At 38.8% G+C, this 12,064-nt stretch overlaps 1 protein-coding gene across 1 annotated transcript; it reads left to right on the forward strand.

Annotated features, from left to right (window-relative positions):
* Window positions 1-1,809: 1,809 nt before the first annotated feature.
* On the forward strand, window positions 1,810-11,710 carry trhra (thyrotropin-releasing hormone receptor a). The gene is made up of 2 exons (XM_072394803.1): window positions 1,810-2,743; window positions 7,592-11,710. The coding sequence occupies exons 1-2, from the start codon at window positions 1,937-1,939 to the stop codon at window positions 8,030-8,032; spliced, it is 1,248 nt and encodes a 415-aa protein (XP_072250904.1). The 5' UTR covers window positions 1,810-1,936; the 3' UTR covers window positions 8,033-11,710.
* The last annotated feature ends 354 nt before the right edge of the window (window positions 11,711-12,064 follow it).

Genomic DNA, 12,064 nt, shown 5'->3' on the forward strand with positions numbered 1-12,064 from the left:
CATCCATCCATCGTTCCTGTGGTGCAAACACAAAATATGGGAAACTGTCACATTTAGTTTAGAATTTTAAGAATTATGGAAAAAAGGTTCCAACAGTCCAAAAGCATTCAGTAAGGCCTTTATTAAGACCTCAGGTGCAATTTCTGTATAGATGTCCTGAGACTGTAAAATACTTTGTAGCAGGGTGTAATATGCTCAATGGGACGTGTGTGTTTGTCTGCTTTCACACTTTCTGATACAGACTTGAGATGATGTCACGGAGAAGAACCCCCAATTCCCTCTATTGCACCTCCATGGGTCAGTTTAGCAACAAGCAAGAAGCTGAGAGCACCCGTTTGATCAGAAGATATTAATGCTGTGTGCTTGTTTTTGCAATGGCAATCGCAAAGCAAACAAACTGCAAAGCGAGGCAGCCATGAAGTGCTACCAAATGACCCGTGAACCTATTTGTATGTGGGATTAAACATGGCTCAGCACAGGAGAGTCAGCTGCTCAGATCAAGACTCAGCAGTACACCCACAAGTAAAAGGGACACTCCTTTGAAAACAGTTTTACTAATTAATAGAGATGGCATATGGTAGAAGAGAAATGAGATAAAGTCATATAAAATAAAACATAGTTAAAATACAACTATTGTGTTCTATCAGTGACCACCAGTGAGCCAGATACATCCGTTCCCAGGCTTTTGAACCACCACCACCACCTTGCTTCATGTGGCTGTAACGTTTCACATGATGGCTGAGAGGGTAAACAACCCACATGTGACCTCAATGGCCCCAGTGACCTACATGATCGCTGGGTGGGTCACAGACACACGTGACCTCAGCCACTCTGAAGGTGCTAACTGCCCCACAAGAGGTTAAATAACTGGACTTATTACCAATCAGTTATAACTGAGAAACTCTGGAATCAGAGGTGAGACATCTTCAAGGACTTTCTACTTAAGATCCTAGGATTACCTTGACTGGGGTGACTAAAACACATTTTACTTTTTGTAATTGATAAAATATTACACACATAGTTGTATCAAATGAGTGGTAAATTACAAATTTTTGATAACCTTATTCTTCAAGATTTTCCACACCTGTAAGGTGCTGCGTTGTAAATGCAAGAAAAACGGAAGGTAAATATCATATAATGCAGATGCAAATAATGGAGTTGAGAACCTTGACTGCTGAGGAGCTGTTGCTTTTACTTACCTGAATTGTTCAAATAACATTCAAACAGTTACAATCAGCATCAAAACTACTCTCATAGAGCATATTTTACAGCATCAATAACTGTAGTGTGATGTTAATTATAATATAAATTAAATGAAAAATATTTTTATTTATAATCAAATTATATCTGCAAATGACTTATGTGTATAATGACCTGCTAGGGGATGCTTTGTTCCGATAAAATATTTATTTATGAACAGAATTCACAAATTATACTCAGTAAACAGTACAAAAAAAAATCTGCATTAGTAATACAAAAGTCCTTAATCTGCACAAAAAACATTAAGATAAAAAAATAAAAATAAACACACACACAATACCACATTTCCTTCAATCTTTAACAGGACATATTAGTGTAAGATATAAGCATAGTTGTCCCTGGAATGAAAAGAAGAAGTTACTAGTTCCAGTGCGTCAGCCCGTGACTTCACTACGAGGCTCTCGGGAGCTCAGAGGCTCTGTAGGAAGCTCTCAGTCATCAACATTTGGGCAGTGAGACAAGAGCGCGCGGAGCTGCCTTGCAACACATCCTCTCCTCTGTCTGAAAACTTTAACCAGCAGTCATCTTTTTTTTTTAACAGGCTTGCATGGGACACGTATAGGAGTTTCTTTTGATGGCTTTGAAAAATCAGATGATTGACTTGATGGAGAGAAAAGAGCAGTTTGGTTGGATTATGTGTGGATGAAAAGTGCACAGGTATTCAGTCTCCCCCGGTATGGAAAACATCACCATGGATAACATGACTATGGAGAATGACACGTCGGTGCACGATAACCAGACCCTGGGTGTTTGGACTGACTACACTGTTGAATACAAGGTGGTCAGCGTGTTTTTGGTGTCCCTTATATGCGGGTTGGGGATCGTGGGGAACGTGATGGTCATTCTGGTGGTCCTGACCACCAAACACATGCGGACTCCCACTAACTGTTACCTCGTGAGCCTAGCGGTCGCTGACCTGATGGTCCTGACTGCCGCCGGGCTGCCCAACATCACCGACGCCCTATGCGGACAGTGGGTGTACGGTTACGCGGGCTGCCTGGGGATCACTTATTTCCAGTACCTCGGGATAAACGCGTCATCCTGCTCCATCACCGCCTTCACAGTGGAGCGCTACATCGCCATCTGCCACCCCATCAAAGCGCAATTCTTGTGCACTTTATCCAGGGCTAAGAAAATAATAATGTTGGTGTGGGCGCTTACTTCTGTCTACTGCATCATGTGGCTCTTTCTTTCCGACACCAAAAAGTTAGTGTACGACAACGTGGTGTTGGTCACCTGCGCCTATAAAGTGTCCAGGAGTCACTACCTCCCCATTTATTTCACGGATTTCACGGTGTTTTACGTGCTACCACTCATACTGGCCACGGTTCTGTACGGACTGATCGCCAGGATACTTTTCCTTAACCCGCTGCCCTCAGATCCGAAAGGCGGCAGTAAGAAGTGGAAGAGGGAGGTGAGTCAGGGAGGGAGGATGATCAGCACCAGTTCCTCCAGCAGCACCACGGCTGCCTCCCGCAGACAGGTGGGTCCATGTTTGTTCATTGAACTCATTTTGTGTAATGATGCGTGGATAGGGGATCACGGGTCCATCTGTACCCAATGTCAGCAGTATAAAGCCTTCATTTCACCCCCCTCAGAAAAAAATTAAACACTTGAATGAGTTCACTTATGAGATCAGTCTTTATAAGTTTTTTTTTATGTTTAATGTTGTTGTCCCTCAAATCTCTTCTGTCAGCCATTTTCCCTTCTTATCAAAGAAAAACAAATCTTTTCTGATTACCTTCTGAAAACTAAAGTTTTGTTGGTTAAGGAGTCACTACGACAACTGAATGTATATAATAATTATAATTATAATACTCACTGTAGCATTAGTTTAGGATGAATTAGACCCCAAAATTTTTGTTTTGTGGACACCTTGAACAAAAATCCACATTCACTTATTTGGGAGTCAGTAGAGTTATACTGTCCTGTGGGATAGCCTCAAGAAAAAAAAAGGAAATAGATGCAGCAATTTGTTAAAACATGTAAACATGAATTAAAAAAATTCTGTATATAAGTATATAATGTGTTTGGAAATGTGCTTGAAAGTCAATATTGTGTATTGAGCACCTTTATTCTTCAGCACAGCCTGAACCCTCTCAGACAAGCTTTATTGTATCTTTCTTTTTTTTTAAATAGTCTTCAATAGTTCTCTGGGCTTCTTGAAGGACATTCCAAAGCTCTTCTTTGTTGGCTGCCTTTTGCTCCGTTCTCTGTCAAAATGATCCAATAGTGCTTCATTAATGTTGAGGTCAGACTCAGGGGAGGATTCATCAATCCATAAGACCTGTTGCCACTGATTTCAGTCCACTTCTTGTGTCATTTGGCATACCTCAGTGTTTTCTCCTTGTTTCCCTTCTTTAAAAATGGCTTCTTTACAGCCACATTCCATGGAGACTATTTATTATGAAGCTTCAGGGAAAACTATGCATTGACTGATGGTCCAGATGCATCTCTCAGGTCCTGTTTTAGGCCTTTGCTGGATTTATTTTCCGATTTCTTAAGAGCATCACTTTCAGCTACTGTTCATCTGCTGTACTTTTTTTCTCCCACATGCTAATTGTCTGTCACTTGTTTCCTCAAATTTTTAAAAACACACTGCGCTATGCTGTAATATGCCAAGTTTTCAGGTATTAGCTCTTTTGCAGTCACCATGGTGGTGCAAAGAGCTAATACCAGTCTTTCAAACTGTCATCTTTTGTAGGTGCAACTAAAGACAAGGGAACAAACTATGTCTTTTAGACAGGCTGCTAGTAACAAAATGCCTTGATATATAATTTGAAATGGGTTTCTTTGCTAAATTGTCTTTGACTTTTCAGTGTTACAAAAGTGGGAAAAGTTGGGAAACATCAAGATAAAACCAAATGTCAGAGCTGTCAGAAAACAGTCTGGGCTTTCTGGCAGCAGAGCATAAATCCTTTAAGCATTTTGCAATTTTTTGTCGTCCTTTTGCAGTTTCCATCTGAAAAAACATCTGCAAATCCTTTAAATAATAGCTCAAAGATCAAAATGATCAACCTTAGGCCCCATGGATAATACACACCTGGGGGAATTTTGAAATACAATATGTCCCTTTGTCCCAATTTCCAGGCCGTAATAACACTCCAGCAAAAATATGTACTTCTCACTTATCAAAACTGCATGTTAGAGGGTGAATAACAGATTTACAGCAATCAGTTAGTAAACAGCAAATTTACTGCAACTGATTTTTACCTCTAAATATTATAAAGTACAGCTCCACTAAAGCTGCGTCTATTTCAGTCATTGTAGTGCTAGGTTGCTCAGCAACCTTCCAAAAATGGTCTCAGTACAGGACCTCCTGGGTGGAAAGAGTTAAAATCAGCTGTTAGTGAAGGCATAGTTTATTTTCTATATATTTTTATTTCTCTCCAAGAAATTTTCTGAAAATCCTTTCGCAAACTTACTTTAAACCCAGCAAGAATCCTTTTTTCACCCCATTATATGGAACCAAGGCTGTCCACCTTTTGAAAACTAAAGCAGAAATGTATTATTCAAACATGTGACAAAAATGATAAGACTATGAGGTCTTTTAGTATCTAGACTGTAACAACCATTTCATTTATGTCGTTCACTGCCTTTGGGCACACTGTTATACATTAGATAAACCACAGTGCAAACCTGTTTCATCATCTTCCTCATGTAAAGAAAAAAATCATGCAGACAGTTCTCTTACTCTGTTTAAAATCAAGCAGAATGCTCTGAAAGCAAAGACAGACCATGCTATCTCAGGTAGAGTTTGTTTATCAGATTAGAGAAGACGCCTTGCTGGAATGACAGGGGGTGGGGTCCCCTGAAGCAGCTTCATGCTTTGTTGGATTGTCGGATCAGTTAACCCCAACTCAAATAGGCTTTTGGCTCTTTTCTCCATCAGTTTGTCTTCAGACAAACACGTGTGCATTTGACAAACAAACAGTCACATGTTTCTGGTTGTCACCATTTGCTGCTTATTGTGGATACAAGTGGTGATCCACTTCATCTTTATTACCAAGTTACTTAAGAGGTCAAGAAGTAATGAAGATGTTGCATGAGGTTTGTTACTTGCTGAAGTCACATTACACTCACCTGCCTGCAGCTGACACAATATAAATGTGGATATGACTAAATAATGCACAAGATCTACATTAAGATTTTAACATGGTTGTTAAAGAAGCAAATGAAGGCTTTAATGTGCATTTGAATTCGAGCTGAAATTCATCAGTGCAACGTGCGATTGAATAATGGCTATGACAACTACAAAGGGCTGCTTTTTAAAGTTAAAAATATCAATACTGTTGGCAAGCATTCAGACTGGGTGATTTTTAATTTTTGCTTAAAATAACCTTTGAGGGTGTTTTGCCTTTTTAAGCTCCATGGAAGAAAAATATGGATATTCAGGTTCAACAAAGAGGCCTTGACTGAGTGTCCCATCAACAGAGACACAGACCGAGCAACACTGGATAATCTTCCTCTTTCATCATGTGTTAAAACGCATTACCTGGAGCTGGTTGTACAAAGACGAATGGTGCACAAGGTGGTGAATATGACAATACTGCTCAACGTTTACACAACAGAATGATGAAAAAAGTGTGTTCAGTCAGAGGCTTCTTCAGCTCTGCTGCAACAAAGGACAGTACAGGAGGTTATTCCTGCCAGCAGCAATAACCACCTGTAACTTCTCTTCTTCAGGGACACATCATACAGTCAGTAACCAATTAGACTTGGGAGGCTTGAGTGAGGTGTGATATGTTCTTAGCTCAAGTTATACAGTTTGAACAAAATAAGGGAAAAGTAACAAAACAAAATGAATAAAACAGCTCTTAGTTCAAAGTGTTTCATTATTGCTGCATCATGTGGTGCAATTACCAATTAATTAACAGCTTTTCTGTGGACCTGGGGGTGTTAGAAGTCTTTGCAGTATCTGGCATGCAAAGCTTTTATTCCCAAATGTAATTATGCAAATCTTACTTAAGAAAAGTTAATTAGCTGGGTAGAACCTCTTGTCCATATAAATGTTGGGAACGGTTTATCAGCATGCCAAATGAGAAAGTATGAACAGGAAAGTATTTGGAAGATTTAGGGCTGAATCAAAATACTGCAAACAGTTTTTAAATCCTCTCTTAAAAGGGCACACGTATACTCTCATAATGGAATGCAGGAGACCAGATGAGTTTCTCAAAAAGGAAACTGTGTGGATATATAAAATGGATATATATTCCATATATATTTTAAAAACACTTATCAATATCAAATTGAAAAAGTTTTTCACAAGGGACCACTTTAGGAGTCAGTAGCAGGAAGAAGTTGTACATAATGGTTATTGAATGCAAACTCATGTAGGTCTAAATCACTAAAAACAATTTTAAGGCCACTTTCCATTTTTTTATGTCTTTAATCTTTTTTTTTTAAATCATTGCAACTGATAGTATCACACAAGAAAATAAGGAATTTAAGATAATTCTTCTTGGAAAAATACATATTCAGAATGTCTAAAACCTCCATAACTTCTAGATATGATAGATCCATATTGATAACAATTTTTTCTATGTAATTATTTGTCATTATTTTTATTTCAGTTCCACTTGCTGTTTAGTTACACAATATGTTTGGGATTTTAAGGATATATTCAACTCAAATATCTAAGCAAATTCTAAATTATACAATAAACGTTTTGTCGTTGCAGCTATTCATGTATGCATTTATTTATTCATTCATTCATGCACTTATTGATTCATGTATTAGATCCTTTTCATCAACATCTCCAGACTTCAGATTCTGTCTTTTACTTTAGCTTTCTTTGGGCATAAATGATCATGTTATAGCACTTTGCTGATCTTAAATGTATTTGAAAGTAAGTCCTTTCCTGCTGATTACAGATTGTTTGTACAAAATGTCAGCTTCACCCACTCTTGAATTGCAGTTGGATTGATGCTCTGAATCTTTCGTCCATTGGGATAAGTCAAGATAAGTCAAAGCAGTCATCATGTGTACAAATGGTCATTTTAGCTTTTTATGCATGTATCTACATTAAAATAGAAGAAGTAGAACTAACCTTTGTTAAAGAACAGTTTATGGGATAGTGATTTAAAGCATCCCCACCCACAAAAATCCCATCCCTCCTGACATGTTTTTTTTGCCACCATTTCAGAAGTGATCTCTACTTATAAAAGCATATCTGAAAAATAAATATCACATGCTTGTGGTGTCAGAACCACAGAGACCCATAATATGGCTGAAATAGACCTCATATGCCTGAACACAGACTTAAAGTCCAATTACTGTTCCTGTTTGTATTTTCACTTTCTGTCATTTTAACATTATTGATTTTTATCAGGTGACGAAGATGCTAGCTGTGGTGGTGGTCCTGTTCGCCTTACTTTGGATGCCCTACCGTACCTTGGTGGTTGTCAACTCCTTCCTGGACAAAGCCTACCTGGATACCTGGTTCCTGCTCTTCTGCCGTCTCTGCATCTACCTAAACAGTGCCATCAACCCAGTCATCTACAATGCCATGTCCCAGAAGTTCCGCACCGCTTTTAAGAAGTTATGTCACTGTGGTCCTCAGCGCATGGAGAAACCTGTGTCCTACAGTGTGGCACTTACCTACAGTGTCATCAAGGAGACATCCAATGGGGAAAGTCCTGATCACTTCACTACTGACATGGATGAGCTGCACTCACCATCCGATCAATACCTGCCTGCCAGCATTTTGGAAAGTGCCAAAAAAATGCAGTATGAGGAATCGTCCCTGTCTGACGGAGGTGTCAAAGCCTGACCTGAGGCAAACTTTGCACCCTATGCGGATATCAGATTCTGACAGTTACAAAATGAGTTCATTCTAGTTTTGATTAAAAATACCCAGAGATATCCAGCTTAATTTCTCCAAAGGGGGGTTTTCTTGTAAATATATGGTGTGACAAGAGCATTTGTCGTGCCACCCATTAGGAAATGTGCTGCCATGTTCTGTAGATTATAAATACTGTAGGTTTTAAATGCACAAAATAAGTAAACAGTGTTGTGAATCACCAGAAACACAGTTTACTGATACAAATGTACAGCAATGATTCATAGCTCTGCAGAGAAAATCTCTACTCATTGCTGTTGTAGGGAGTAAAGCGCCTAACCTCCATGATATGATAATACAGAGTCACCGTTTATGTAAATATGACCTTAACATGATAAACTTGCATGAGAGCAGTTTGTCAAAGTTTATTCTGCCGTTGCATGTAGAATACAGCTTGATAAATTTCAGTAAACAATATGTCACAGTGAGCAGTAGAAAGTCTCCACAGTGGATCTTATCAGACCTGTTTATATCACGTTTGAATTGATTGTTAAGCTATTCGGTCTATAATATAACTGTCTGTTCACTGTTACTACTCTAAAAGCACCTCTTTCAGCCTCAGCGAGCAGATGTTTACGACAAGAAAGCTCTTAACTGCCATTCTGCAGAACCTACTCAGCACCAAACAACAGAGAAACACTATTTATAGCTACAGCTTGTAAAAAACGAAAAAGACAAGAGTGGTTTAGCATCTTTCAGGAACAGGGTCAGGTATTTGCCAGGTAAGAGTTACTGTTTGGTCAAAGAATTATTTGATTTCAAGTTGTGAGGTGACCAGAGGTTTCCTTTGCTTCCAAATGGCCCAAATTGTGCTGCATTATCATATTCAGTCAATCAATACTCAATAAATCTGCATTCTGGCATTCACTCTCACAAGTTAGAATGACAATTGCCACCTACGTACTATAGTAAAAGCACTTCGCTACATTATCAGCCTCCCTGAGTATGACAGCAGTTAGCGCCGCAAACACAATGAGTAATGGGTCTTCAACAAGCCTCCAATCTGGGCATCTGGGAATCAAGGGAATCACAGGGTCGAAAGGATCGTCAACATTCTGATACCAGACAGTTCAGGATGTCCTTAGATGTTCTTCATCCACACCCTGACTGGTCAGAGCTCTTTTGGCGGTATAAGGAGGACCTACCCAATATTAGGCAGGTGGTTGATCAATAGAGATGCTACTTGTTGGAAAATGTTTAAGTAAGAGATCATATGAGAAGTTGGGTAGACCTCCTTCTGGTCTTCAGTCTTCACCTCTGAGCAAAGTAGTCATCCTCAGAAAGTCCATAAGAAAAAGTGCAGGTTTAAGGCACTTAAGCATTCACTTCACTTTTCAGAACTAGGGTCTACATCCATATTTTATATCTAGTCTAAGTCTGGCCACGAAATGAAATTGTTTTTACACACTGCATGTTCAATGCATAAAGAGTAGGAAACCACTGGCTCTACTAGAATTTTCATTGCTGCTTTTCTTTGAGGACATTAGGTTACTCAGTTGCTGAGACAGTAGAGTTAAAAGAGTGCACAAGGTATGCTGGATAACTTTTTGATAGGTCAAGAATTACAACAAGATTAGTTGTTGATGTATTTTTGGGAAATTATGTAAAATGTGGGAAATTTTTTGGTACAAATTTTGGTAGATTGCCCCCCATTTGGGATTGGAAGTTCTGAGCACTCACTGTCCACTTAACGTAGCATAATAATGAAACTGTCACTTGTCAGCATTCAAAGTCTGCATCCTTTGGTGCCTGCAAAAACAATCAATTATTCTCAAGGCTAAACTGGAAAAGGTTTGTTTAGTTCCAAATAGGTGTCCCTGTGCATGTGACGGTTTTCTTCGGGCATGGTTTAAAAAACATGCATGGTCGGTTAATCATTGATTCTAAACTGATTGTAGGAGCAGGTGTGAGTATGCATGGCTGTTTCTATTGTTTATCTCTTGTTTGTCTCTCCGTTGGCCCTTGTGTGGACTGGTAATCCATCCTGTGTATCCTGCCTCTCGCCCAATGGCACCTGTAATAGGCTTCAGCCTCCCATGACCGTGAATTGAAAAAAAAAAAAAAAACAGGTATGGAGGATGGATGGATGTTCTGAATAGTAATAGGTCAGTGACATATAATAAGCGATCTCAATGACTTAAAATGTTCATGTCCCAACAACAGCTTGGATGAGTAAATACTTAAACTCCATTCATTGGCTGAAGTCAATTATCAGTGTCTCTTCTTTTTAATACACATGTTAAATACATAAGATGTTGTGTGTGTGTTACTTATCGTTTGAATAAGTAGCATGGTATTGATCTTTCTGTTATATGTCCATGTGACCGGCCTGAGATAACTTTGTTTCTATGTTGGGATCTGGAACACTGTTTTATAATGTTTACGTTTTTCAAATCCTAATCATCGTGACTTTTTCACATGATTGATGTTAATATGGTCTATATTGCATAGTCCTTATCTATCATGTTACCAGCTCTATTGTATCAGAGTTTTACAGATGAAGCTTTGTTCATGTGCATCCCCACCTGAAGCCATGTAATTCAAATTAATCCAAATGCACACCACTGTGACATTTTAATTTTGTTACCAGAGGAAAGTCACGGATGTGGATTTACGTGACCTTTGAAAATGGTCCAAGCACAGAGAGGTAGATAAAAGATACTCAATTACACCTGCTGTGTCAATTTAGTATCACTTGAACGCAAATTATTTCTACAAGTACTAGGTAGATTGGTATTAATGTGACAGTCACACCGAAGCTTTATAATGTTTTGGTCAGTGTTATGACGATCACTGTGGAGTCTGTGAAGGTCAGTGGCTGGCGTGTCATAAAGAGGAAGATCCATACCTCTGAAGTGCAGACAGAGGCTTTTCTTTGAAGGGTCAGATCACTGTTGTAGCAGTAATTTACCAATACTGGCTTAGACAGCAGAATGCAGCACTTTCGCTGATCTATCTGCTCAGTAAAACTGCCCAATGCAATGATGGAATGTGTAAGTTGACCACAACAAAGTGCCATACTTGAGTTGGTGCAATCTATAATGTATATAGCTTACCCTGCTATTACAAGAAAAAATTATGGTGTCTCTTTAAACTACATCTAATTGTATAATTGAAGAGCCCTAAAAGGGAATGGATATACAATTTATGAAAGGGATCTATCCATGTCTATATTGTAAAGTTGCTCAAAATTGATTGTGCAGTACAATATGAAAATTATGCAGTATTGTGTTTCTAAATGTGTGGCAGCAAATTCATGGAAAAAAAACAAAACTGATTTTGATCTTTTGTTCCATCAGTCTGTTTGCTGTTATTTCCAAACAATTGAGTGAAAGAAAATCTGCAGAGTGGAACTGGTGACAAAAATGTGAAAATAAAAACAGTTTAAAGTGTGTAGTTTGTAGAGTAAAGTATCTCCCTTTTGTGCAGTTATTTGTTTCTGCCCATTGTTGAAACATATTTTGCTTTAGGACAAATGCCAAACAGTTGTAATGTGACGGAGGTGTTTTGTGTACTGTGCGGTGTGCAGTTTGCAGCATGAACACAAGCTATTGTGATGTGAACACGAGAAACGATACTGTTTGTATTGACATGTGAGGCAACATTCTTTGCTCGTTTCCATCTCAAAGTAGTTTTTCCTGTGCTTTTGCTGCATTGTTTTGTATTTTGTATTGTTCTTTGTCTACAATAAACATTAACTATGTAAAGTATGCTGTGGATGCTGCATCATTATTACATTTCTGTGTATCATGTAGTGAGCTCTTTCCTTCCCAACTCCTCACACTCTCCAAAACTCCTGACTCATTGCCAGCAGTCATTACTGAAACTGCCTGCTCTAAGATTCTGCCATGAATCAGTCACAGAGCTGGTCTGATCACATTAAGATCATCAATCACAGGGACTGATGGCTTCGTTTTAGAATCACTTAGAATGTGGTGGGCTGCCTCGATACAAATTCATCTC

This window comes from Leuresthes tenuis, unplaced genomic scaffold, assembly GCF_036924035.1.
Source record: "Leuresthes tenuis unplaced genomic scaffold, fLeuTen1.0.hap1 SCAF_10, whole genome shotgun sequence".
Classification (NCBI taxonomy): Eukaryota; Metazoa; Chordata; class Actinopteri; order Atheriniformes; family Atherinopsidae; genus Leuresthes; species Leuresthes tenuis.

Bases quoted from the DNA above. Each gene is read 5' to 3' on its own strand.
- trhra (XM_072394803.1), top strand. From the start codon at position 1,937: ATGGAAAACATCACCATGGATAACATGACTATGGAGAATGACACGTCG. The intron at 2,744-7,591 runs GTGGGTCCATGT...GATTTTTATCAG, and splicing joins CGGCTGCCTCCCGCAGACAG to GTGACGAAGATGCTAGCTGT.